The sequence below is a fragment of the Fusarium redolens genome, assembly GCF_020744475.1.
Source record: "Fusarium redolens strain MPI-CAGE-AT-0023 chromosome Unknown BKA55scaffold_15, whole genome shotgun sequence".
NCBI classification, from domain to species: Eukaryota; Fungi; Ascomycota; class Sordariomycetes; order Hypocreales; family Nectriaceae; genus Fusarium; species Fusarium redolens.
The window spans coordinates 904,079-930,437 of record NW_025763678.1 but is presented as its reverse complement, the minus strand read 5'-3'; the positions used below and the strand labels follow the sequence as shown (position 1 = coordinate 930,437).

The 26,359-nt window shown below is 47.2% G+C and overlaps 10 protein-coding genes across 10 annotated transcripts; 4 read left to right on the top strand and 6 right to left on the bottom strand.

Moving 5' to 3' along the window:
• The first annotated feature begins 3,654 nt into the window (after positions 1-3,654).
• BKA55DRAFT_741661 (heterokaryon incompatibility protein-domain-containing protein) lies at positions 3,655-6,452 on the top strand. Its single transcript, XM_046201479.1, has 2 exons — positions 3,655-5,633; positions 5,735-6,452. The coding sequence occupies exons 1-2, from the start codon at positions 3,773-3,775 to the stop codon at positions 6,388-6,390; spliced, it is 2,517 nt and encodes an 838-aa protein (XP_046045594.1). The 5' UTR covers positions 3,655-3,772; the 3' UTR covers positions 6,391-6,452.
• Positions 6,453-6,789: 337 nt separating this feature from the next.
• Positions 6,790-7,920, bottom strand: BKA55DRAFT_520460 (ClpP/crotonase-like domain-containing protein; the record flags this gene model as incomplete). The annotated part of the gene is made up of 1 exon (XM_046188425.1): positions 6,790-7,920. The coding sequence occupies one exon, from the start codon at positions 7,918-7,920 to the stop codon at positions 6,790-6,792; it is 1,131 nt and encodes a 376-aa protein (XP_046045593.1).
• Positions 7,921-8,166: 246 nt separating this feature from the next.
• On the bottom strand, positions 8,167-8,836 carry BKA55DRAFT_666449 (uncharacterized protein; the record flags this gene model as incomplete). The annotated part of the gene is made up of 2 exons (XM_046197776.1): positions 8,374-8,836; positions 8,167-8,334 (listed from the first exon to the last, which is right to left on the bottom strand). Exons 1-2 carry the CDS (start codon positions 8,749-8,751, stop codon positions 8,167-8,169), a joined length of 546 nt encoding a protein of 181 aa, XP_046045592.1. The 5' UTR covers positions 8,752-8,836.
• Positions 8,837-9,561: 725 nt separating this feature from the next.
• On the top strand, positions 9,562-10,826 carry BKA55DRAFT_597175 (uncharacterized protein; the record flags this gene model as incomplete). The annotated part of the gene is made up of 4 exons (XM_046196041.1): positions 9,562-9,877; positions 9,927-10,003; positions 10,127-10,495; positions 10,542-10,826. 4 exons carry the CDS (start codon positions 9,562-9,564, stop codon positions 10,824-10,826), a joined length of 1,047 nt encoding a protein of 348 aa, XP_046045591.1.
• A 151-nt stretch (positions 10,827-10,977) lies between these two features.
• Positions 10,978-13,239, bottom strand: BKA55DRAFT_520291 (uncharacterized protein; the record flags this gene model as incomplete). Its single annotated transcript, XM_046188407.1, has 1 exon — positions 10,978-13,239. The coding sequence occupies one exon, from the start codon at positions 13,237-13,239 to the stop codon at positions 10,978-10,980; it is 2,262 nt and encodes a 753-aa protein (XP_046045590.1).
• Positions 13,240-15,485: 2,246 nt separating this feature from the next.
• On the top strand, positions 15,486-15,777 carry BKA55DRAFT_578227 (uncharacterized protein). The gene has a single exon (XM_046193678.1). It carries the CDS (start codon positions 15,490-15,492, stop codon positions 15,733-15,735), a length of 246 nt encoding a protein of 81 aa, XP_046045589.1. The 5' UTR covers positions 15,486-15,489; the 3' UTR covers positions 15,736-15,777.
• On the top strand, positions 15,486-18,063 carry BKA55DRAFT_707446 (uncharacterized protein; the record flags this gene model as incomplete). Its single annotated transcript, XM_046200713.1, has 4 exons — positions 15,486-16,339; positions 16,504-16,707; positions 17,147-17,369; positions 17,418-18,063. The coding sequence occupies exons 1-4, from the start codon at positions 15,847-15,849 to the stop codon at positions 18,061-18,063; spliced, it is 1,566 nt and encodes a 521-aa protein (XP_046045588.1). The 5' UTR covers positions 15,486-15,846.
• Positions 18,064-18,593: 530 nt separating this feature from the next.
• BKA55DRAFT_741655 (uncharacterized protein) lies at positions 18,594-20,911 on the bottom strand (the record flags this gene model as incomplete). The annotated part of the gene is made up of 6 exons (XM_046201478.1): positions 20,221-20,911; positions 19,988-20,174; positions 19,105-19,940; positions 18,938-19,056; positions 18,775-18,886; positions 18,594-18,723 (listed from the first exon to the last, which is right to left on the bottom strand). Exons 1-6 carry the CDS (start codon positions 20,643-20,645, stop codon positions 18,594-18,596), a joined length of 1,809 nt encoding a protein of 602 aa, XP_046045587.1. The 5' UTR covers positions 20,646-20,911.
• On the bottom strand, positions 20,664-21,113 carry BKA55DRAFT_694218 (uncharacterized protein; the record flags this gene model as incomplete). Its single annotated transcript, XM_046200014.1, has 1 exon — positions 20,664-21,113. One exon carries the CDS (start codon positions 21,111-21,113, stop codon positions 20,664-20,666), a length of 450 nt encoding a protein of 149 aa, XP_046045586.1.
• A 930-nt stretch (positions 21,114-22,043) lies between these two features.
• BKA55DRAFT_666444 (uncharacterized protein) lies at positions 22,044-25,697 on the bottom strand. The gene is made up of 3 exons (XM_046197775.1): positions 23,584-25,697; positions 22,826-23,138; positions 22,044-22,720 (listed from the first exon to the last, which is right to left on the bottom strand). The coding sequence occupies exons 1-3, from the start codon at positions 25,553-25,555 to the stop codon at positions 22,309-22,311; spliced, it is 2,697 nt and encodes an 898-aa protein (XP_046045585.1). The 5' UTR covers positions 25,556-25,697; the 3' UTR covers positions 22,044-22,308.
• Positions 25,698-26,359: the final 662 nt, after the last annotated feature.

The window sequence follows — 26,359 nt, the reverse complement described above, 5'->3', positions numbered from 1 at the left end:
CCCTTATCACATACATCAACACGCACATAAGGCGTTTTTTTGAACTTTCACCATAGCATGTTTATCTAAATCTTGATGCTCGCTGACAAAGGGGGTTTCCAAGCCTATTTCCCACCGAATCACAGCGACCTCAACGTCGTGTATTTGAAAGGAAGAACAAAGAGCTTTCTTTTGGGCAAGGGCAGCAAGTATTAATATATGGATATCGCCGATCTCGTGTTCGAAAACAGCACTGAAGTCTAGATGGAAGCATATAATTCCGCTAACAGACTTTAAGAAACATCCTTATGAGGGAAGCCATACCTGCACGACCGATGGTGCACCTAAGATCACGTGACCTTCGCACCACCGGTCGTGCGAATAATATCCGTCATGTAAGAGGCATAGGTGGCCTTATGGAAAAGGGGTAAATTTGCACCCCAATTCAACGATCAACAGTTTCTGCAGCATCAATTCAACTTGCTGTGCCTTTCTTCTACTATAATGGACTCAATTGGCATTCACCGTCAATTCCCTGATGATGCTCTTCCTCCTGAAGGCCACTACAGCTCACGGGAGGAACTACGTTCAGCAATTAATGCTTGGGCAGCGCCACGAGGTTATGCCTTTGTGATCAAGAGATCTTCGAAGACTGCCAATGGAAGAACTCACGTTATCTTCAACTGTGACCGTGGAGCAGGGCGTATTCCCTCCCTTTCAGACCGTCGGCAAACTACAACACGTCGTACAGGATGCCTCTTCTCTGTATTAGCAAAGGAAAGCCTGTGTAAGACCATATGGAGTCTCAGGCATCGTCCCGGACCTCATTTCAGTCAGCACAATCATGAACCAAGCTTCAGTGAAGTGGCACATCCAACACTTCGTCAGCTATCACGCCAAGAGGAAATAACAGTCAATCAACTCACCAATGCCGGCATTGCGCCAAAGGAGATTGGATCCTTCTTACGCATTACCTCAAATACACTTGCTACGCAGCAGGATATCTACAATTGCATTGCGAAGGGCAGACGAGATCTCTCTAAGGGCCAGAGTAACATTCACGCCCTTGCAGACCAGCTCAATGACGAGGGCTTCTGGAATCGAATATGCCTTGATGAGAGCAGTAGAGTTACAGCAGTATTATTTGCACATCCGAAGTCACTGGAATACCTTAAAACATATCCTGAAGTGCTTATATTGGACTCTACATATAAGACCAATAGGTTCAAGATGCCTCTCCTTGATATAGTTGGAGTTGATGCTTGCCAACGGACCTTCTGTATTGCATTTGCATTCCTCAGTGGCGAGGAAGAGGGTGACTTTACCTGGGCTCTTCAAGCGTTACGATCTGTATATGAGGATCATAACATAGGCCTTCCATCTGTAATACTTACAGATCGGTGCCTCGCTTGTATGAATGCTGTTTCCTCCTGTTTCCCAGGTTCAGCCCTATTCTTATGCCTATGGCATATCAATAAAGCAGTTCAGAGCTATTGCAGGCCTGCATTTACTCGAGGTAAAGACAATCCTCAAGTTCTTGGAGGAGAGTCTGAAGAGTGGAAGGAGTTCTTTAACTTTTGGCATGAGATTGTAGCCTCAACGACTGAGGATATCTACAACGAGAGGCTTGAGAAGTTCAAGAAGCGTTATATCCCTGACTATATCAACGAGGTGGGCTACATCCTGGAAACCTGGCTAGATCTCTATAAGAAGAGCTTCGTCAAGGCTTGGGTCAACACTCACCTTCACTTCGAGCAATATGCTACATCACGGGTTGAGGGCATTCATTCGCTTATCAAATTACATTTAAACCACTCGCAAGTTGATCTCTTTGAGGCCTGGAGGATCATCAAGCTTGTTCTGATGAACCAGCTTAGTCAACTTGAGGCAAATCAAGCCAGGCAGCATATTGGCAACCCTATTCGCGAATCTAGGGTATTATACAGCAATATCCGTGGTTGGATATCACATGAAGCCCTGCGGAAGGTTGAGACTCAACGGGAACGACTATTGAAAGAGGTTCCTGTGTGTACAGGGGTATTCACTAGGACTCTTGGTCTGCCTTGTGCTCATAGCCTTCAGCCCTTACTGGAGCAGAATCAGCCCCTTCTACTGAATCATTTCCACTCACATTGGCATCTTCGACGCCCAGGAAGCCCCCAGTTCCTTATTGAGCCTCGTAAGCAGTTTGATCGTCTAACAGCTAGTTCAACGCTGCCACCAACAAGCACACAACGTGAGCCTTCCACGTTTGAGCGTATTGAGAAGGCACTACAACCAAAGGCACCGCCAAAGTGTTCAAGATGTCATCAGCAAGGCCACATGATGACCTCTAAAGCATGCCCCCTACGTTACAAGCATCTATTGCAGGCTCCTACCCAAACCTCTACGATACTGGCTCCTACTCAAGCCTCTACAACAACGCATACAATAACACATACAACAGCTCGCTCTGTAACCCGCTCACTATCCCCATCATCCTCATCAGGATCCTCTATAGTATCCGAGATTGTAGCCTATACAACAACACATACAACAACACATACAACAACTCGTGTACTATCTCCTCCAGCAGCCAGACCAGGAACTGTTCCTGCAGCAAATGCGATAGCAGTGCCCGCATTGCGAGCTGATGATCCCCGTGCCATCTTCCAACGATATAAAGAAGCACGAGAGGCCTGGTTTACTACATTGCCTCGGGGAGCCTATAAGACTAATCAACAATACCGTAGGGCTATGGGGCTGCCTCTACGTTATAGTAAAGTAGAGTATGACTGGTGCCTTGACTATAAGCAAATGGGGAGTCATTGCAAGGTGGGAAACGGCACTAGAGACTGGACTAAAGAGGAGATGATGAGTTATCTTGATTGGGATAGAGCTGAGAACGATCGGGTTGAACAGAACGTAGAGATAGAGATGGCAGAGCAGCCTTTCTCACGGCGGCGAGGTATGCAAGATATCTGGGATGCAGCCGAGAGAGATATTATGTTGCAAGAGAGTATATTTCAAGGGAGATAGCCTAGAGGTATGATCCCACGGTATTAACATTTGTAATACTAAGGGCATATGCAATTATAATATATTATTAGAAAGAGAAAGGAAAGGCAAATCTTCGAGTATAAGTGCGGTGATCTAATGGCTTAATTTAATAGAGTTATAATTGAGCTCATATATAGGGCTAAATGTTAATATATCTAACACACTCTACCCTCCCAATCATAGCAATTAATAAATAAGACTTACAAATCCTTCACGATGACTTCCGCTTTATCAATAATATGGTCCTCAACAAGGGAGTTAAGCAAGGCGGGGATAGCTTCCGCAGCGGCTATGGTGTTGTAATGAGGCATTGTACGTTCTTTATAGCCCTAAGATAGAGCAATGCGTTGCAGATAGATAATATAATATACATTAAACAGCTAAGCTTACAATGAACCATTATATTACTTCAATTCTATAAATAACAGCTATTTTCGTAGATAAAAGATGAATACACTTACCCACATATGTACACTCACCTATGCCTCTTACATGACGGATATTATTCGCACGACCGGTGGTGCGAAGGTCACGTGATCTTAGGTGCACCATCGGTCGTGCAGGTATGGCTTCCCTCCTTATGAAGTTAGCTTATTAATAGGATACAAAATAAGGCTGAGCCTTAAGCCCTTTACCCCGCAAACTCATCAACTTAGCTTCCTTCACTCTACTCCGTACGGATACCGATAACGTCGCATTATTCACTATAATCAACCTAACCTAAATTATACTGCTAGTTCGATCGGTCTTTGCTATGGACGCCGATATTCATTTCTGCTCCCCATGCTCACTCATTGACTTCACTGCCCTGTTCAAACAAGAGATAAAGTGCTTCCACATAGGCACACTCGCAGCCATTGCCCAAAGAAAGAGCTGTTCTTTCTGCCGCTTTGTGGTACAAGTCATCGAGATCGTCTGGGCCAAGTGGAAAGATGAGATTTGGGAGCCCTCTTTGTCAGCGAGCATCAACGTCTGGGTAAAGACAACTCTCTGGGCTCACTATGGCGAGAGTTCACAAGAAAATGGCCTCAACTGGAGAACCCCGCATTTCCGACACCGGCCGTCACTAGGAACGGACTGGGAGCCAGACAAGCGCCAGAGAAGCTCTTATGGCTCTCCTCGATACACTCTATGTGAACTGGACAGGGTTCGAGGCTCCGGAGGCTTCAAATATTTTACAAACCATCTTGGCGAAGATATTGAGCAGATCCTAAGCCGGCGTAGAATTCCCCCAATGGTTGACCGGGACCTACTGAAGTCTTGGATACAAGAATGCCAAACAACCCACGCGCAATGCATGGCCGCTGGAGAAACCCAGCAGGCGCTGCTAAGGTCTACAGGGAGATTTCGGGTCATTGATGTCGAGACCAACTACCTCGTTGTTCCGTCGCAAGACATCAGTTACACCGCACTTTCATATGTCTGGGGTGGTATTCTGCACACCAAAACCGACAGCGAGCGTGTTCAGTGGGTTGAGAGCCTCTTCGAACCTGCGCCCTCAATGGAGTTGACCAACCTGGCGAGTCATGGGCCAGATTACCGGCTTCGAGTCGAGAACCTACCGACTGCCATACAAGAGTCGATTAAATTAACGAGTCTAATGGGATGGAGATATATATGGATTGACCTGTTGTGCATCAAGCAAAATAACACAACTGACAAGGAGGTACTGGTCAAGAAAATGCACCTTATCTATGAAGAGGCTTCGTTCACGATTGTTGCTGCAGGTGGCCACGATGCAAATACACCTCTCGCGGGGTTGTTCAGTTCTCGGCATCCAGAGCCCGTTGGTGAAATTATCTACAGAAACGAATCCATTCTCATGGCCCCTGCAAGGCCCAAGTTGCCAGACCTTTTGGCCGAGACAGTATGGGCGACTCGCGGTTGGACGTTTCAAGAAGATGTGCTCTCGCGATGCTGCCTGTATTTCACCGCCACCGAGGTGTTTTACTCTTGCAGGGATCATCTACAGCAATATCGCTTGCCCCGTTCAGATCGCTACGAGGGTTTCGATATTGGGAGATACAACGAATGGAGAGAGAGCTACGTTCTGGAAACAAGACTCTTGAAGACCGCTTATCAAGATACTTCTCCTTGGAATGATGGGTGGAGTAGAAAGGGAAGTTCATCATCCTGTTTGCGTTCGAGGGCCAGTATTCTCGATCCGAAGGGCACCACAGGAATAAGCACACTAGATACGCGCATAGCTGACATGAAGGTCACCCATGAGATCCGCTCGAGAGAAGCAGAATGTTCCTTCGACTTCCAGGTCCAGCACATACCGACAAATGAACGCAATCAACTATTTGAGGATTATGCCAAGTTTGTGGCCGATTATAGCAAGAGACATCTATCAAATCCCGGTGATGTTGTGGAAGCCATGATGGGAATTCTAAACAAATTCAACATGACGTCCAAGACCGCTGCTAATATCGATGCTCATGGAATGCTCAGCGGCCAATTGGAGAAAGATCTTCTTTGGGTTGCTCTGAAAGAAACTTCTCTACGGCGGCGTGAAGGATTTCCTAGCTGGTCTTGGGCTGGCTGGGTCGGCCCAGTTGTGTACGAGATTACGCATGGAAATGTCTTTCGACTTAGGTGGATGTTTCAGCCACGTAAGTTGATAAGTTTTCTTTTTCCTTTCCTTGTTTTTTAAAAAAAGGATTATTAGAAAGAAAAGATATAGATATAGAACTGACCAGACTTCAATATTAAGCGAGGCCTTATATCAAGAAGGGAGTATTGACCATGGAATCTTTATTCGACATATACATTAGCACGGAACACTCTCTCATCGCCACTCTGAAGAAGTCAAGATTGGTCAATGCACCGGAAATTTATCCTCCCGTTAACCTGCTAAGCCAATTCAGAAGCCCTGGTATACTGAATATGTACACATACATCGCACAAGTCTCTAGCCTTACTCACGAGACTTCCTCGGTTGTTCGACAGGATGCAACTACAATGAATGTCCCAATGTTGCTTGTGAGACTCGGTAGAAAGGACGAACCAATTGCTGTCATCCCGGATTCCGGATTCATAGCAACTCCGGCAGCAGATTGTAGGAAATACAGCCTGGCGATAATCGGCAAGGGAGAGAGGCAGGAACAGGCGGACGAAATAGTCCAAGGATGCATTTACGATTTGTTTACCGAGTATGTTGTTCTTTTGCTTGAGAAGCGTGGAGAGTACTTCGAGAGGGTTGGATTGGCATTGGCCCCGGCTGAGAAAAACACAGCTGAGGAGAGAAAAGTCGAGGCTAGAAGACGATCAATGGTTGGCCGCATCGGTTCTCGCTTCCCGCGGATTGACAATGCCGAGCTGATAGACCCTCCATCTACTTGGAGTCTACGATGGATATCTCTAGCTTAACGAAAGTCAAGATATACAGTGTCCAATTATTGATATATTGGGTTTTATAATACCTACAGACATTAAATGAGTTCTCTCCTTGTCTCAACATTTCAGCGTAGCTTTTACAGATCTTAGGAGTTATAGTACTACTACATAAGCCCTTGTTGATCTTCCCCAAAATAGTAATGTTAAAGGTATTATCAGAATCGAATTAAACATAATGTCTCTGAGCCTGATCTTTCCTACTTGCGGTATCCAAGTTCAAGAGCTTTTTCGTCTATCTGCAAATTTCACCCATTAAGCTTTCGCCCGAGCATAACCTCTGGGTCTGTTCTTGCTTCTCTTGGGGCCGCCCAGACCCCGAGCAGCAGCTGCTGATATCTTTATGTGGTGAAAATGAAATTTCAGTCAAAATCCTTAGCTACGAGTTGTCGTGGTGGGACCATCTGTCTCAGTCTCAGTCGCAGGATCGGCGACTTCAGTTGCAGGAGCATCGACATCGAGCGCAGCTGCAGAGGCACCAGTCTCACTCGAAAGAGCATCATTCTGGGCCTGAGCTTCAGGCGCATCAACTTCAGTCGCCGCCTTCTTCGGTTCCTCAGGATCACCCTTGCTTACCCAGACCGCCTCCCTCTTCTCCAAAAACGCAGCAATACCCTCCTTAGCATCCTCACTCTTCGCATGCAACGCCATAACCCTAGCCGCCCAGTGAGAAGCCTGCTCGTATCCATCACTATGCGTTGTTCCAAGTCCAAACTGCGTCCAGTACGCCCATTTTCCTATAGCCTGTTGCTGAGGCGACATTGAAGCCAACCGTTCGACAACAGCTGCTACACGTTTCTCAAGAGCCTCCTCGGGGTCTTCATCTGGTAGAACTTTGACGACGTCGACTGCGCCTGGGTAATCTGATGCTTTGATTGGTTCTGCCGTCGCGAGGAGTCGATATGTCGCTCCTGGGGGAAAACGTCGTGAAATTGCTGTTGAAGGACTGGTGCATGGCAATCCAATCTTTGCTCCTGGGAGAGAAAACTGGGTATCTGGTAGAGCGATAGGAAAGTCGGTGCTCATGGCAAGTTGAAATCCAGCGGCTGTTGCAAGCCCTTGAATTGGACAAACAACCGGCACAGGGCTCCTCCGAATGGACATCATGACCTCGCTACAAAGTTGAAACAGAGTCTTTACATCATCCCGACTCATCCGCGACAGTTCTTTCAGATCGTGGCCCGATGAGAATACAGGCCCTTCGCTTCTGAGGACCAGAACATCAGGTAGACCGGCACGTTCTTTCTTCCATTCAGATGCGCTGACGAGCCAGCCCCAACGGTCCCATACCGTGGAGGTTGGATTTTTGGAGGCTTTTTCGAGTTGGTCGAGATATATGGACTTGAATCTGGGGAGCTGACGGGTTCGGGAGGTAGCTCGTGACGTGAGGGCGCTGTCGATCTGGGATTTGAGATCTTGGAGCACAGGGATGCTGAGGGCGTTGCGCTTGGTGGGGTTTGAGAGACGGATGTAGGCGACTCTTGGGGGAAGCTTTGGGAAGGGCATTTTGGTCAAGCTTGTGAGATTGGTGTGATGTGATGTGATGTGATGGGACGGGATGGGTTTGTGTATTGAGATGATGAATTTGGTGGTTGATAATATGACTGAGCATAACCCCGCATTTCCGGCTGGTTGTCATCTCAACCTCGGCCAAAAGGCAACCACAACTTCATGAGACGATTTAATAAGTAACGAAATGCAGCAATAAACAAGATAAAAATAAATAGAAAAAACTCAAAATGACCCTTCTCTCTATTCCTCGTTACTCACTTTACTCTCCTCCTCATACCTCGGATTTCCTCGCCCTCTCCTCTCCATAATCGCCCTCGTCTCTCCCCTCGTCCCCTCCGTAACCTTCATCCCCATAACCCTCTCATAAAACGGAACACTCTTGTCCCAATCGCCTGTAGCAAGCATGCTCTTTCTCAAATACCGCATTGACTCGGTAACTTCATTTACACATTCCATAAGCCATGTGCCTAGTCCTTCGCTGCGATAGGCGGGGGAGACCCAGACGTCAGTTATGTACATGACTGTTGTGAAGTCTGTAATGCACCGAGCTATGCCGATGAACTTTGGGCCGGAGGACTTCTTTTTGGTAGAGTTGCCGGGAGATTGGGGCGGTGATTCTTGATCTGTGTCGTAGAGACCGAAGCAAAGACCATTGTCGAGCATTTCGCGCGTGGCATCTTCTGGGAGAGGTTTTGCCCAGTAGAATTCGTCGGAGGTAAAGACTTCGATGACTTTATCGACTGGGATCAATGAGGGGTCAGTTGAGATGAGAAACTTATCTTGTCTCCATGACTTTTGTCGTAGTTGAGAAGCTGATGTGGCCATGCTGCGAATTTCAAACAAAGTTAATGATGTTTACTTTAGGTTGAGAGTTTTAGCGGCCTGGCGTGACTTTCCTGGACCCGCCTGCCATATCCGTCTGTACTAACTCATTTCAACTAAGCAGAATGCGGCACAAGACAAGTCCAACTGACATCTCGGAATACTCGTGTAGTGTAATCAATTAGGTCGACAACAATCCCAATCCTATAGACTCTACTGCAGTGGGAGAGTCGAGAGCCGAGAGTATTAGATCTGTGAGAATACCCTCGGTATGCGAGAAGTCGCTCAAGTTGCAAAGACTCGCATTGAACACTCCATATTCGCCGCTGAGCGAAGGAGATATAATCATTGATTCTCTGATGCGATGATATGCGAGAATAGAAATTGAGGATCGTCTTTGGCTTTGAGGAAATTGAGACAATGAAAAGTCTTGAATAACATTGTTGAAGTCATTAGCCTGACTAAGCCCACCAAGGATCAAATTGCGCCATCGTTATCAAGATTGAGCAAGCAGTTGATCAACATCGGAAAACATCTTCCCCTCTATAGAGTGGCATCTCATGCGGAGAAGTTAATCACGACATCGTTATCTCCATTGATATGTCAGCATATGAAATGTCGCGCATATATAGGTTTGGCTATCCTTGATACCGTCCTCAGCTCTGTTAAATTACCATCAAAGCTACGTACTTCATCAAGATAGAACAAGATGCCTTCTGCTATCTCAGATATTCCCCAGTACTCCTACGTCCCAGAGACAAAGGAAGATCTCGACTGGGCAGACTGTACCTCCCCTCATCCCCTCTTCCCCATATGTATCTAACTCTCCCAGTGGCAAACATCGACCTCTCAAAATACGGCACTCCCCAAGGCAACGCAGAGCTCGCCCAAACTCTCATCGAAGCAATCCGCACTAAAGGTTTCTTCTATGTAACCAAGTTTGACATCCCTCAATCTGCGATCGACAGACAGTTCGCTCTTGGTAATGCCTTTTATAATCTTCCCATCGAAGAAAAGCTCAAGTATGTTCCTGATCTTGATGCGGGAGAGTATAATGGGTACAGGCCTGGTGGAAGAAGGATTCTATCGGGTGGTGTGAAGGAGAAGACCGAGGTTTGGAATATGGCTAGTAAGTTGATCTGAAGATTCGATGAATTTGCGGAACTGACTCGTTGTAGCGGATAATGGAAAGATCACACAGCCTGTTCCTAAGTTGTTAAAGGATCATATCGATGAGATCACCTCCTTTGCAAAGGCAAGTTCTACCAACAATCTTTCTCACTATTCTACTCAATGTGTTGGCTTTCTATATCTAGCTGAGATTCTATAAGAGTTAACCATCAATCAATCATCAGAGCTCTACTGACAGTGGGCACAGGACCTACACGAAAAAGTCCTCGACCCCCTCTACCATCTCACAGCCCTCGCCCTCCAAATCCCAGAAGACCATCTCGTCAACCTGCATAAATGGGGGACTCACAATGAATCTCATCTTCGCTATATGAAATACGGAAAGTTCAGCCCCGAAGAGATCGAAAAACTCGAAGATGGCCTTTGGTCTCGCGGTCACACCGATCTTGGTTCATACACCCTTCTCTTCCGCCAGCCTGTGGCTGGTCTTCAGATCAAGGATCACAAAACTGGTGATTGGAAGTGGGCTAAGCCTCTTGATGGAAGTTTAACTGTTAATGCATGCGATGCGTTGAGCTTTCTTACTGGCGGTTATGTTCAGTCCACCATCCATCGCGTACGTCAAACCGTTCTCCCTCTTTGCTACACTCTAACGTATTTAGGTATCTGTCCCTCCTAAAGATCAGCGTGACGTAGACCGTCTTGGTCTTTTGTACTTCTCTCGCGCTGAGAACGATCTTGTCCTGAAGACTATTGACTCGCCTGTGCTGAAGCAAGAGGGCTTCACGCAGAATGAGTTTGAGAGGGGAAATCATCGAGTTCCGACTATGGGAGAGTTTACGACTTTAAAACAAACGTGGCAGCAGTCCCAGAAGAGGGGAATCACTTATGATGAGCTGGAGGGACAGCAGATTCTGCCTGGTTTCCATGGACGAAGTTTCAAGTAGTTGATTTCACTCCAGGGTAGGCCATAGGGTTTCGACATGAGTCTCGATTGTAAATAGCACATTTAGCTCATCATCCGTTTGATTTTCACATCACCATCAATGAATGGATTATTCTGATCTTGAGGTTTACTAAAATCCGAATTGGCATTTTTCAACGTCTGCGAATTTTGTTATCCGCACATGTCGACAACCCGTAGACATATCCATCAGAACCTGTTGACTTGGCCCACTTCGCAACATCAACATCCCTCATCCCATTACTCGACACGGTCTCCACCACAACACTCGTCTCCGGCGAAATAATCTGCGACACAGAATGCCACGCATTTCCCAGCATAGAACTCTTCGTCGAAGCCATAAACATAATGACCGTTATTAACGTCAGAGCCAAGTGTAGGATAACGCCCGATAAAACAACAATCAAACCCGTCCATTGACTCGGAATAAGAACCTGTTTAACGTTGATTGTAGCCACAGACTGCTGTTGAGTGAAATATGGTAGAATGTCGTGGAAGATCATCTGGTAGAAACGAAAGAACAGCTCCTGGACCGCTCGCGCTGGATCATCCGTCTCTTGAAGAACACTCTGAAAAAGATGTGAATGTTCCGGATGCGCAGGCCAATTCGCTACTGTATCAAACCATCCTCCCAGAGCATCGTTGTTGAAGGTCCATCCGCCGGATATACTGTAATCGAAGAGACTGAAATGAACCATACTGTAGACAAAGTCATCCCACTCATCTACACCTGTATCCGCCAAAGATGCTGGCCCTGAGAGTACCTTGAGATCGAGAATGCCTCGTGCTTCAGGATCAGAGGGTGATACGCCTACTCCAAGCTGTTTGAGAAATTCTGTTCCGTTCTTGCCCTGTAGCGTCCTCCACTTTGCTATAGACGTGGGCTCAGATGATATTGCTCTTCCCCTCATCGTGACATTGTATAGAAGTGGTGTGTTCTGAGTCAGGAAGCAGACGCTCGCTTGAAAGAGTTGAGTGCCGTTCTCGCTCGTTGCAGTCGTCCATGGACCGTCTCTCTTTGACTTTGTCATTTGCATGTCCTCAGGAACCGTCACGTTGAGCCATGTTCTTGTATCCTCGTCATACATCGGGTGAAGCTTGTTCAGGATATCGCTGGCGTTTAGAAGAAGTACGGGATGAAAGCTGTAAGGATGGCGAGAAAGGGGGTTCTTGAAACTTTTGTTAGTAGGTGCCAGTTCTTTCGCGTTGAAGCTGCAGAATGACAGTGGCCAGGATGTTGAATTCGCTTGGTCCCATTCGTTGTTGATACGGCACGATAGTGTCGCTGAGTGAGTACCGTTGATGCTAGGTCCTGATTCCCAACCAGTCGAGCTGTTGAATTCCGCTTGGAGATACAGGCCTTCTGTAGCGTTACTTCCAGTGTATACATACTGCAATGTCGCATTGCTGAAAGTTGGTGCGACACATGCTGTTCTCGTGTTGCTTACAATAGTAGGTCCAGAGTAATACTCAAGCGAAGTTCTGTCGTCAACCTTCTCCATCGGTATCATGGCTCGATAAACATCTCCAGTGTCTGCAACATCCTTGGGTACAAGTGTTTGGCTCGAGGGACGAGTCTCTGCAAATCTCCAGTGTGCCAGTGGTTTGGACTGCCAGTAAGATATACCAGAGAACACGGCTGTGTCCTTGCTGATATCGAACCCAACAGATATCGACTTTGAGATCTTTGGTGCAGCGATTGGAAGTGTCTCGAAGTCGAAAAGCAAGATCGTCGAAGTGAAAGTCATGACGAGACTGAGGATGAAAATTAAGAGCAAGATAATACAGTGGGCGAAGGTTTTCTTGTTGCCTTTTGTGATGAGGAAAATCTCCCATGGGCTTGCACCTGAGCCAAACGCTCTAGAGACAGACAATCTCGCTAGATCGGAGAGTCGACTTCCGGTCGTTTCAAGAACAATAGCTGCCATTGAAGCAGCAGCTAGACCGATCTGAAAAGCCATCGATACTCGAATTGCGGCGGAACAGAGAGTTACAACTTGAGTTGCATAGTTATCAAAGACGATTCTGTCCCATTCTTTGCCTCGAGGTTGTCTGTTACGAGCTTTTTCGGCGCCTTGCCAGAGATAGGCTAGAAGAGCGCATGAAGCGAGAATAACGACTGTGCCGACAAGAATTATGGTCATTCCCATTTTTCCAAGTCTTCTTCGTAGAGGTTGACGCTGGACAGATCGTTCAATGAAACCTGCTGGGGCATTTTGATGCATGAGGTGCTGGCTGGCTTCGAACTCGATATTTGTCGGAGTTAGCGTGGGTTTGCCGTTGTTGAAGTAACCGTAGCTAGACGGATCATTGGGGTTTGAAGCTGAATGATACGTTGACGATCCATCTGGTCCCATTTCGTAGACCCCTTGGTGGACTTGACTATACTGAGCCATTGCAACTATCTTCAAATTCAGTTCCGACGGAGATAAGAGGTGAAATCGACAGGGAAATGCATGCATCAGGGGTTGGGACCAGGATATTAACCTGGCTGCTTGCAAGGGCAAACTCAAAGGCATGCCTGAGGCTGAATCGACCAGTCTAGCTAACGCCATTTCTTATTTTAAGCTTAATCTTGTATTGCAGCCAAGCTTCACGTTCCCCGATACAGTCTCCGATCTTTTCAGCTCGATCAGCCATTTCTTGGCTCTGGACAGAATTAGGAAGATGGCTAATCCGATTGGGCTATGTCGCGCGTGACCTTGATTGATTTGGTGGTCTGGATCTGTGCTTTGGGGACGATCTCCGTCGCTTACCGGAGGGTTGGACGCCACTGAGGCGAATGTTTCAGCACCGGATATTTTGTTGGTAATGCAACAATTATGCTTGGGTAGCTCTTATGAGGCAAGGGAATTGTGAAGCCTGCGATTTGCATCTTGTGATAATCAGATGGTTATGATACAAATATCCTGGTGTGAATCATAGTTGATGCAATCATCAACTGCCACAGTAGAACCATTGGGATGTATGTCGGGACAAACCGGTGACTGTTATGAAGATTGGGACATAAACATTGGAAAGCGTATGCTTCGATCATGGATATCTGACTTATAAACTGTTGTCCTGTCACGAAATAAGTTTTTCTTGGTTCACCAAAGGTTCCATCGCGATGCAGTCATATAAAAGACGTTTCTTACATCAGTGGAGATAGGGGCATCACTAAAGGTTACAGCAGGCCCCGCTGAAACATCACCTCAAATATAGAGTCCGCTATTAGGCCCATTGAATTGGCCAAGAGCAGAAAACAGGCGGTGAAATGCAAGCCAGGCTACTTTATCACCGGGCAAAAGTGAATAATGACCATCCCTGGGTCTCCTCATATTACTTGTGTGATGTTGAATTTTTTTGGAATTTCCTTTTTCTTCTTTTCTCAATTTGGCCCAGCTGGGGTGCTTGTCCTATGCAGTCCAAGTTGGACCCGACCGAGGAGATCCTTTCTGGCACAGATCTCACATGTCGGAATTTCATTGAGCTTTCAAACGATATGCCTACTACCAAGGACCCGATAACTACCAAGACTTTACATTATTACATTTGAGAAGAAAGATAGTCATCATTTCTCTGATTCGCAAGTTTTCAGGTCAGGTCCCAAACTTTCCTACATCTACATGTCATTTTCCATGTGTTGAGGGGCTGTATTTCGACCACTGCGTAAGCGGTGTCAGTTCACGATGCAAGTTTTTCAAGTGGCTGGCTGAGCATGAGCGGGTGAGTTCTGGACCGGTCTGTTTATTTGAGCTGACTCTTGTTGGTTGCTGTTGGTCCTGTGTTGGTTGTTGGTTGCGATATTGAGCTCTGATTGGTAACTATTGGCGGTGGCTTTCATGCTCCCCTTTTCAATCCGCTCTCGTCCGATCAAACTCCCTATTAACTGCATGATTTTCCCCGACAAATCGAGATTTGTTCCTATTGCTCCATAAGCGATGCACCAGCGAGATCCTGGCTTTGATCCAGAGCTCGCACGCTTTAGGTTGTTGAGTCCTTGAAAAGCTCCACTGGTGAAAAATTGGCCCGGTATCCTCTGACATTAATACGACAGCTGAACTTACAGTAATCAACACTAGATTGATTCTTATAATAATGGCTAGGCAGTTATTAGAGCTGGAGTAGTTGATAATTGATTGATAGTTAAACCTTGTGGTATCTCAATGAGATAAAATAATCGCCTTTTTTTTCATCGACGCATTCAATATAGAGAAAGGGATGGTTAACATGATGACATTCATTCAGCCGGTGAAAATGAGCTCAGCGTTGCAATGAGCCATGGAAGTCCATCTAGAAGATGATGTTGTAGGTGGCTGTCAATATTACATAGGCCGAATCTAGACGGTTGAAAGAATACAGTGCAAAATGTGACCGAAACACCGTGCTTTCAACCGGCAGCATTTGAAGAGATTCCGACTTAAAAAGTCGTGCATACTGCAGCGACTCCATTTTCAACCAAGCTGGATGACATTCGTTGATTGCCGCGAGGTGCGGGATGGATGAATTTCAAATCTGCTGCTGAAGCAGACATTTGAAGTAAAGTTCACACCCAGCATGGTGGACTCTGCTAAACAGAGGTGTTTTCCTAAGCGCAAGTATACGCCCCAGCCCCCCTGGCATCCCCAAAACAGCCCTACAAGTCCGCTGTAACATGATCAACGATGATCAACAGGGGGTCCGAATCCACCAGTCGCACTAATGCAGGTTCCCCATCCACCACGCCAACGACACATGACATTGTCAATACTATTGCCAACAGTTCAAAACACCATCGAATTCTCAGCCGGGCTATTCAGAAAACATGGAAGCCACCAACACATAAGCTTAATATAGTTGCGGATCAAATTTCCGAGAGGCCTGCCGTTCGGAAATATCGTCGGGTTGTGAAGAATCTCGACCAAGGCTGATGGATGGATATAAGGAGGTTTCTCTCCGTGTCTGCTTGGGGCTTGAGTCAATCTTGATCGCGATTTCACTCGCTTTTTCGCGTAGTCGCTCGTTTTTCACATTCTTTTGCAATGCTTTTTCGCAAGCTGTTTTTGGCCGCGGCTGCGGTTGCTACAGTCTACGCTGGGCCATGTAAGCCTGTGAGTTCCAGAGCATCTGTTTCTTCGTCCGCCGACATCAGCATTCCTTCTTCAACTCGTTCGGTTGAAGTGTTAAATACTGTCACTTCTGGGTCTTCTGATACCGAGGGAGCCACTTCATCTGTGACTATTGGCTCCGAGACAGTCACGTCTGGGGGTTTCACCACTTTCGCTACTCAACTGTCCAACACTGGATCTACTTCTGAAGATGTTTCCACTTCGGCCGCTGGTGTGTCTGGTTCTCAAAGCAGTGATTTGTTGGTATCAAGCAGTGGGATAGAGACTTTTGGCTCTTCGGCTGATACTGCTGTCACTGACACCGCGACCTCCGAGGCTATCGCGACTGGTACTACCGACATGGATCCAACGACCGAGCCTACTGCCTCGCTTACTGCCGATGCTACCACTGATACTGTTACAACTGGTGCTACCACGACTGAGCTAACGAGGGAGGCTAAGTTCTGTGTGGTGATTATAAGCTCTCGGCCACAGGTCTCAACTGCAAATAACACATCTTAACGAGGGAGGCCACGAGTGACCTTGCCACTCAGTCATTGACTGAGAAAGTCACTGATCCTACTACCAAAGCCGCTGATAAGCCTACGACTAAACCTACGACTAAACCTACCGGTCGTACTACGACTAACGCTACTACAACTAATGCTCCCATGACTCTTCCAACAACTGACGACACAACCGGGCTTGTCACGGAACCAATAGCTAATGGTACTACCGAGCCTACCAGTGATGCTACTACTGACCCTTCGACGACTCAGTACAGCACCACCCAAGGTACGACTACTGAGGCTACAAATGCTATGCCAACTACTACCTCTGAGTTCTGCTATGACAATGCCGAAGTATCTCGATGTTGGCATTTGGCCCAGCTGTATCCCCCTTCTGTGTCAGCTACCTGTCCATGACCACGCATACCATGTAAGTTCCCTACCTCAGCAAACCTTGATCTCTCGCCCATGACGTCCCATGCAGAACCGAATATGCGACACTCGATCCCACAAACGTGTACGCTCTTACGCACATTGAGACTGACTACGATGGTGTGACTGCAATCGTGACAGAGTTCAAGACCAATACTGAGGTAGATTAACTTGGTTTTACTTCAACTACACATACTGACCATTGCGATAGTGGTCGGAGGCTCCTGTTACTTAAACACGATCGATCGAAACAATCACTTGCCTCGATACCGCTTACTCCTACACCGCCCCAGTTCCTACGCTCGACTCAGGCAGTGCAAATCGGGAGAAGCGTGGCCAGGATGAGATTGAGATCCCTGAGGCGATACCCTCTGACTGGACTGGGGCTCAAACCTCTGGCATATGCTCCTGTCTTGATCTTGAAACGCCTACGACCCATACAACAATCACTCAGACGGTTGAACCTACGACTTTCATAACAGCTTCTACAGATGTTGTTACACCCATTGAAGAATAGTAAGTCTCTTGACCTTATTTGATGAAGCCAATGCTGAGAATAAGTAGCACCAAGATTATCACGACTACATCAGTCAGTGTCTTTACTTCAACCGTCACTGAGAAGAAGACCTCGACTGTCACAGCCTGGGTTGTCGAAACCACATTTGCTGATAACAATGACATTGCTTATCGTCGCTACACAAGCAATTACAACGCCAACGTCTACGACGATGGCTTCACCACCAATTACTTCAAGACCAAGAACCCATTGTCGTCAGGCTACATGCAGTCTCTCCAATTCAGCACCTGTAACACTCTCACCATCCCCGGCAGTGGAACTTTCGATGCTTCCCAAGCAGCCCTCGTCTTCAATGCATACTTCTACGCCAAAGAGACAGGAATGTATACTTTCTCTGTCCCTGATACGATTGACAACTGGGGTTATCTTTGGGTTCGTGATGCAGCATATTCTTGGAATGTTGATGCTTGGGCGATTCAGGGGACGCGAACGGGGCAGAATTCTCAGTTGTGGAAGGGGGGGTCTTATCAGATTCGGTTGAATAAGGGCGATGCTATTCCGTTTACGTATCTTTGGGCGAATGGAGGTGGTTGTGCTGGGAATGATTTGAGTGTGAGGACGCCTAGTGGGAAGTCTATTCCTGGTATGGCAGGGTCGACTGTCAAGGCTTGCCATGTTAGCAAGTTTACTTAAGTTTGGTGGTTTCAGTTCTTCATCTGTGTATTAGTTCTAACTTGTTTACTTTTGTTCCCCCTCTCAACAGATTTTTATCATAAGTTCCATATTAACTTCTATGTATGTAGAGAAGTTCAAATGCAAATCAACTGTTAAATGCAAGGTCAGCGACAGTGGAGTTGAACACCAACCAAGCAGCCTGCCAGAAGGCCACTAACTGGGTTTAAAATTAAATTCTACGCGTGTAACTAAAAAGAGTCATTACTTGGATTTCTTAAATATGGAATCTAACTGCTAGAGACCTGGGCTTAGAAAGTAACAAATTCCTCTTCGCTATTCACATTATAAACTATACTGGATACTGACCTCGGATGATTGAGGTCATAGCAACAGCGCCAAAAGCAGAACAGGCTCGACTTCAAGGCTTGCCATGTTAACGAGTATACCGATAAGTCTCTTTAATTCCAATTATACCATTTTATCTATAGCTCGCCCAACTGAACCATTAAAATCAATTTGACTGTTACTATCTCTGCATAATCCAAGTCCTAATGCTTCCAAAGCTTGAAAGCCTGGTTCGCACCACCGTGGCCGTCGTTCCAGGTCAAAAAGGCCGTGCCATTAGCAGTACTGCCACCTGACAGGTCAAGGTACGTGTTATCTTTGGCGTTGCGGAATCTCAATCTCTCGTCAGCTTATGCTTCATACGTAAGATGTCGAGTCACTTACCGGACTTGAGTGTTGTCGTTGATGTTGTCAACTGTTGCGCCTTGGAGATCCCATTGGGCTGCAAGGTCCGAGACATCGTGGTTTCTCTCGCATTGAACAGTTTTTCCGTGTCCTGTCAGAATCGTAAGCAAATTGCGAGGTGTATTGGATCTCATGTACTCACCGACAGAGAAGAGAACAAAGCTGTTGCCGGCGTTCTTGATGACGACGCGGGTGTTGGACCCAGGGACTGAGAAGATCTCCCAGATCTGGTTGGAGTTCCACCTATACGATCCATCGGAACTAACAGAGGTTAGATAACATCATGGTTTGTTGGTGAGGGGTACTTACATGGCATGCACAGGGGGGTTCTGGCCACCTGCGCCGTTGAGGTCCAAGAAGGCATTCTTGTTGCTGCTGGAGCTCTCACTTCGAATGTTACACTTGAAACGGAGCTTAGATTCAGGAGTAATATGGCCCTCATGCATGTGAGTCCTCAACTCCTTTGCCTTGTCCTTCAATTCCGTCTCCAGATTGTCAAAGGCACGTGTCTTCTCCGTGATGGTGTTGTTGAGCTTGGTCATTTCATCGGTCTGCTCGCGAATTGTCTTGCTCCTGGCCTTAGCAAGCGCATCGAGATCCTTGATATCTTCTTGGGCCTGTTCGAGCTGGCACTGGAGATCGTTCTTGGCCTTCTCCAGTTGCTTGATTGTCTCGTCCTTCTGCTTGTTCTCACCTCGGAGTCTATCACCCTCTCTCTTCTCGATTTCGAGTTGTGCTTCAAGGGTGGCGATGCGAGCGGTGAGCTCAATGATCTTAGCGGCCTCAGCCTTGAGACGAGCTTCGGCAGCTATGAGATCAGTAGTCGTCTTGTCAAGCTTCTTCTGCACCTCAGCCTTGGAAGCTCGTTCATAGTCGAGCTGAGAGACTAGTCGCTCAATGGTCTTATGGTCCTCGTCATCATGCTTCTTGCTGTTCGCGAGGTCTTCATCCCTCTCCTTGAGATCAGCTGCATGAGCGGCTTGAGCGTCGGCGAGCCTCTTGGTCAAATCAGCGGTCTTGGCCTTTTCGACGGTGAGATCATCGATGAGCTTCTTGATCTCCTTCCTGAACTCGCTGTTCTCGGTGTTGGTGGCGTTGAGCTGCTCGCCCTGAGCATGGAAATCGGCGTCCAGTGCTTTGAATCGCTGTGGTCATTAACTAACGTCATGGTAAGTCAATCGTGGTTACTTACATCCTCAGCATACTTGGCAAGGTAGCCGGCCTGATCGGCAAAGGCGATGGTATGTCTCAGAGTCTCAATGAGGGTCTTGGGGAAAGGAAGGGGTCCAAGGATGCGAGGGAGAGATGGCTGAGGCTGGGGAAGACGGATTTCGACCTCGGTCTTCTCGGGAGGAGAGAACTCCGGGGGGTTCCAGTCACTAAATGGTGGTTAGTATTGGAGTGAGCATATGACCTCAGACTTACTGGGAGTGGCGATCAATCAGCGCGGAGAGGTTATACTCTCCAAGATCCTGGTTGGCTTCAGGTCCCTTCATGTGGACAGCAAGCTTCTCCGTCTTCTCATCCCAAGTACACACAATATCGTAGTACGAGCGATAAGAGAACTTGACACCTTTTCCAACATCAGGCAGCATCTTCTGAGGCTCAGCGCGGAAGGATGGGGACTTTTCAGTGCCACTGTCATCATGAGTCCACTGCCAAAGCGAAAGAACAGGCTTTCCATCACCGAATCCCTCGGGGACGATGAAAATACTCATCTCATCGCTCGCATACTTGGACCAAGAAATCTTACCAGTCCAGATCCTTGCAGCTCCAGTGGCCTGCTCGCCCTTGGACTGCCAGATACGTTTGAACGACATTTTGCTCTTGTCGCCAGCGGGGTTCGACATGACAACGTCGAGTTTGCCTTAGATGTCGCGAGAGGTGACCTCCCAGCTGTAGTAGGAAGCCTTGGCAATGACGGTGTCATCACCGCTGGGAGTCTTGGAGACCTTCTCGATGGCAGATTTCTGAAAGAAGTTGGCCTTCTTGGTGCCCTGAGCGTCTTTGGTCCATTGGGAAAAGAGATAGGCGGTGTCACCGACGCGAACTGGACCGTCGGGCAGGATTATAACGAAGGTCTCGTTATCGCCGTATGGCTTCCAGTCGAGACGTCCTTCGTAGACGAACATTTTGATGAGTGAAGAAGGCAAGATTGTTAAATAGAGACAGAAAGGATTACTGATGGAGTTGAAGAGTTGTTGCTGATGAGGATGTTGGAATCTGCAAGAGGCAGAGCAGCAATATATAGTCAAACCTCGAACTTTGTCTTCACGCAAAATGTTCAGTGAAGTCTCGAATTGAGTTAAGAACTCCATGATTTCCATAATTCGACCCATATGCGTTCCCTCTGGAATTCACTTCAATAATTGTCTGCATGTCTTTGCCTATCACCAGCTGAGATGTTCTGTGGCTACCTGAACATGAGAAACACGATAACTCCAAACTGAGAGTCTTGACCATTAAATGGAGTCCAACTACCATCACCCCCAAGCACATTTCGAGCATGCATGTTCTGTGATATTAAGCGCCTTGCCGCTATTCAGGGATGATTGAATCGTGACTAATACTTAAAGGAGAGTCCCCTCCGGAACATGGCTCACGAGTATCGTACCATCGGAATTTCAGCCGATGCGCCTCAAAACCTGTGGCGGCGACTCGGCATTCATATAATTCGCCTCGGAACGGTACATAGAAACGCTTTGATGATATAGATGGATCTGGGCCACGCATGTCGCTCCGGGCCGATCCCTGGGGTACTGAAGATGGAAATCTCGTGGGGAAGTGGAGAGCTGATGGTTCTATCTCGGGCTGACTGAGCTGAGACGTGCAGGAGGAATGTAACTAGCGTGTTAGCTATCGAATATGTGGTTAGCGCCCTGGCTTGCGGGGAGACTGTATTCGTATCTGAACAAGGATAGTATCGTTTCTGGCCATTGTTGATACACTGAGTAGATTCGGCACTTGATATTGTAATCCAAGCTGCATGACTTAGTCCTGTGATATCGAAATGTTCCTGAGAGGAAACGGTTTGTGTTAGAGGTGGGGAAAATAGAGACCAGGTTCTTAGTATTATAATAAACTTAAATACCCTACACAAAGCAGCAATAACTGCATAACTACGAACTGCTTGATAACAAATTAACAATACATTAGTTATATTTCAAGCTTCAAAACCTGTATCACTTTGTAAGTGCTTGTTCTTATATAGGTCAAGATCTCTTCTATCCTGTTAAAGTAGCTTACATGTCGTTGTGAGCGAAGTGTAATTCAAACTCCTGCTTTAATAAGGAGGATCTCTGATATTCCAAGAAGCTGTCAAGTTGAAAGGCTCTTTTAAAATCAGGTCTAGTGTCTACCTATTAGTCCGTATTGCAAGATGCCGTTAATATTCTGGTACCGCAGAGTAATAACATAAAAAAAACAATCTATTCGACCTAAACGCCATTTTGTCTATCCTATCAAACCCAAGTCTATCCCAGTACCAAACAAAAGAAAACATCTCCCACTTTATCAAGCAGCCTGAGCAACAACATACCCAACCCTCTCTTGAACTTCTACCTTCCCCTCCCTCTCATGCCTCTCCCTCTCCTTGACCTCCGCCATCCTATTCAAAAAGCTCAAGTACGTCTGCCACCCCACCGCCACAACACCATGGAACAAAGGCCTCCAGCCTATTGACAGAAACGAAAAGCTAAACGCCGTGACCATGGGCCATAATTTGCAGGAATTGATGATACTGGTTGGTACCGTGTCTTTGACGCGCTCGATTGTCCCGGGGATGTCGCAGCCGGATAGGAGGGCTTGGGCGCCGAAGAAATATGTGTTGAAGATTGGGGTGAAGACCGTTTGGCCGACAGTTACTTTTGTGGCGAGGGAGAGGAGACGGGAGGAATAGTTGAAGTTGTGGGAGAGGAACATGAACCTGTCACTGTTAGCCCAGTCCCAATATCAATCTCACTCAACTTCATCCTCAGACCCAGGCTCTCACTCATCCTCACAAACACATAAAGAAAGAAGAGAGACTCACCACTTATAATTCGGTATAGCAGCAACACATCCAATAACCGCATTCCTCAGCGTCCTAACAGGATCATATTCATTGCCACTAACATACTGCGCACTCAAATCACCAGCAATATAAATAACTACCGCAGTAGCGACTTGTGTTTTATACGGACTCTTATTCTGTGCACGCGCATATGCTTGAACGGCTGTTGTTAAAGGACCGAGGCGCTGCCACAGAGGAAGGGGGGCGACGGTGGCAGGGACGGGGATGGGGTCTTTTTTAGGGGGCGAGGTTTGGAAACGCCGTTGGAGGTGGCGGAGGGGATGTTTGAATGCTGGGCGGAGGATGAGTATTGTCATTATGAGGATGTGTATCGGAGTACGAATGGGAGTATGGGTGTTATTACGTGTAGGTGTAAGTGAGAGAGTATGGGGTTGGAAGGGGATGCGAGATTATTGAGATGAGATTGGATCTTGATAAGCGGTTTCGAACGGCCGAACTCGGACGGTAATTCCGAATGGAAAAAAAAAATTATGAGTGATTGATTAGATTGGTTGGTGTGGAGATCGGTATTCATCGGCTATCGTATCGGTACTTACTCAGAAAGGCAAGTCATCACGACCATCTAACATCACTATCAACCTCACTCTCAATATGAATATGAATTAAATAATAATATGCTAACAAAGAAAAATGCAATGAATGTCCATCCAAACTTCTCTTCCCATGTCATGTTTAGAAGAACTCCTCCTCCTCCTCATCCAACAATCCCATCCCACTATCCCTTCCCCTCAACCTCTTACTCACCCTTCTCATACCCCCCTGCTTCTGCACAACCTCTGACTCTTTTCTCGGCGTCAAAAACTCCTGACTCATCTTCACAACCCTCTCCAGCTCCTCCTTCATCGCATCAATAACCTCCTTCGCCTTGACCCTCTCCTCATCAACCTCCCTCCTCAACCCACCGTTCTCAACCCGTAATCCACAGATTTTATCATGTGCTGCTCGTAGAGATTCATTCAGCTTGTCAATCTCACTTCGGTATTTTGTAACGCTGGCGTCGCGCGCTGCGAGTGCTGAGCCGTGCTTTTTGTTGAGTTCGGAGATGGTGTTGGTGCTGGTGGTTTGGAGGCTGAGGATTTGGGCTTGGAGATCGGAGGAGCGGGTGAGCGCGGATGAGAGTTTGCTTTCGAGGTTGGCGATGGTGTCTTCTTTGCGGGTGAGGATTTTGTGCTTGACTCCTAGTTGCACTGCATACTCGTCGTTGGCATCGTGGGCTTCACGCTCCATTCGTTGAACGAGATCTTCCAGTTCTGAAATGTCGCGGATATATCCATCAACAGCACCCTTGAGCCTCTGGTTCGCCACCTCAAGCTCCCTTATCCTCGCAATCTTATCACTGATCAGTTTCTCAGCTTTCCCCATCTCTGCTTTCAGCCCATCCATGACAGTAACTCTTGCATCGAGTTGTTTTCGTAGAGAGAGCTCGATCTCGTGATACTCATCTATGGCATCCTCATCTTCTTTTGCGCGCTTCGCCATGTCGCGTAAGCGTGTGAGCATGAGATCTAGGACTTCTGCACCGTGGGAAGATAGGGGAAGGGTGATTTCGCCAGGGGTTAGGTACTCGAGTTCTAAGCGGGCGGCGCGGAAGTTGGTGATGAGGGTTGTTATCATTTCGCTGGCGTCGGAGCCGGTGAAGCCGAGTTTTGTGATGGACGTTGTGAGGGTTTGGAGAGCGCATGTTCTGTCGGACATTGTTTGGAGCATGGCGTCAATCTGTGCCTCAAGACCCGACTGATCCCTGGGTGTGAAGTCCGACAACTTGTCGGTAAGGCGTCCGCTGAGAGTTTTGTAAGACTCAAGAGTGTCTGTCAACTTTGTAACCTCCAACTGAAGCGACGACACCTCCTCCTCTAATTGCAGCTGCTTCGGATCCGGCAAACAAGCCTGAACACCAACCATAGCCGTCATCTCAACCGGCTCCTCAAAAATGGGTGTCCCAGGTACAGTAGGACTCGTAGCAGGCGGCGTCATGAACGAAGTACGCGCCCGCGAAGGCGTACTACAAATGAACTGCGCCATAGTCTCATCCCCAAACTGATCCTCATCAGGCGTCATGTCCATGAAATCCTGCGAGATCTTCTCCCTCGCTGCAAGAGTCCAGTTATACCCTCTACTCTGGTCCATAGCGCGACCTGATCTCTTGGACAATTCATCTTGAAGATCTTGGATCTGCTTCTCAAGATCCCAAATACGATCTGTGTCGATAACAATTGTCGCATTCTGCAATTCGTAGATCTCACGGTCGCGTGCTTTTAGTTCACTTTTCAACTTTTCAACTTCTTCTTTGGCTTCTTGATTCCGGCGGCGTTTTTCTTGTTGGATGGTGTTCATCTCCTCGCTGAGACCATTGCGACGGATTCTTCGCTGGACGCGACCATCGAGGACTTGGCGGAGGGGGAGAAAAGTTACTTCGCCGCTTTCAGGAAGTGCGGGACTTGAGCGGATTGTGCTTGGGGTGGTTTGGATAGGTAGGGATGAGTGACGGCGCCGTTTGGGTGTTGCGACGGTGAAGCGATTGACCATGGGGGTTAAGCCGGATGAAGCGCCTGGGTCGGAGAAACGGACTCGTCGGGAGGAGCGTTTGGGGGTTTTGGAGGGCATTGGGGAGGAGGGGATTTCAGGGTCGGGTTTGATGCTGCTGCGGCGGGAGCGTCTTATTGCGATGGGGAGGTTTATGTCTTCCATGATGAAATGATGTCAATTTAGTTGATGTCAAACAATTGAGATCACCAACAGTACTCATGTATTAAGAAAGACCACCACAAAGATCACCAAAAACAGGTTCGATAAAATGAACAAAAGATAATTGATGTCCAAAACAAAACAGCGAAACAATCGCATTTAAAAACATAGCTCCCATAACAAACAGGCCCCAGGCCATCTTTTACACCACCTCCAGGCATAATGTTTACCTTTTCCCTTTTACAGTCTAGCGTGTATACTCGGAAGAAATGAGAACCAATTGTTTTTGCTACATGCAGGGTCTCGCAAAACGGCCACTGGAGAATTGTATGGGGCCGTGAATTTGGGCCATGTTTTTGGTGGGAGAGGTCGTGTTTTTGGGCCTGAGAATTCACGGTGCTTGTTTGTTTGGGGGTCCACTATGGATTTCCGGGGGGGATTGAAGGGGCAACGGGGTGATGATGATGTTGATCTGTTGATGTTGTGAGACGATAATGCATTGTTTTGTTGTATTGAAGAGTATTGCATGTTGGATAATTGCAATTGTTGAAGATGATTCATTGCATCATCCTCAAGTTCAATCGTTGTGATGGTGTCCTAAGATACGGGATGACCCGCCAGCCCCGGTCGATCTGACAGCCAAGATATCCATCACATCACAGTGACAGGGCAATTGAAGCCATTCCCAAACTTCGATTACCATCCATCACAATGTCCCCGCTGGGCGCTTACCCAGATTCTCGGATCCCAAACCTCCCTATACTAATTGGTCACATTTAATATGCTCCCATAAGGCTATCGCACTCT

What these genes read in the sequence shown, in the direction of transcription:
- BKA55DRAFT_666444 (XM_046197775.1), bottom strand. Translation starts at nt 25,555, where the DNA reads ATGGAAGACATAAACCTCCCCATCGCAATAAGACGCTCCCGCCGCAGC. An exon ending in GAGGTTGAGGGGAAGGGATA is followed by an intron (nt 23,139 to 23,583) that starts GTGGGATGGGAT and finishes TCCTCCGCCCAG; the next exon opens with CATTCAAACATCCCCTCCGC. An exon ending in GCTATACCGAATTATAAGTG is followed by an intron (nt 22,721 to 22,825) that starts GTGAGTCTCTCT and finishes TAACAGTGACAG; the next exon opens with GTTCATGTTCCTCTCCCACA.
- BKA55DRAFT_578227 (XM_046193678.1), top strand. Translation starts at nt 15,490, where the DNA reads ATGATCAACAGGGGGTCCGAATCCACCAGTCGCACTAATGCAGGTTCC.
- BKA55DRAFT_741661 (XM_046201479.1), top strand. Translation starts at nt 3,773, where the DNA reads ATGGACGCCGATATTCATTTCTGCTCCCCATGCTCACTCATTGACTTC. An exon ending in TAGGTGGATGTTTCAGCCAC is followed by an intron (nt 5,634 to 5,734) that starts GTAAGTTGATAA and finishes TTCAATATTAAG; the next exon opens with CGAGGCCTTATATCAAGAAG.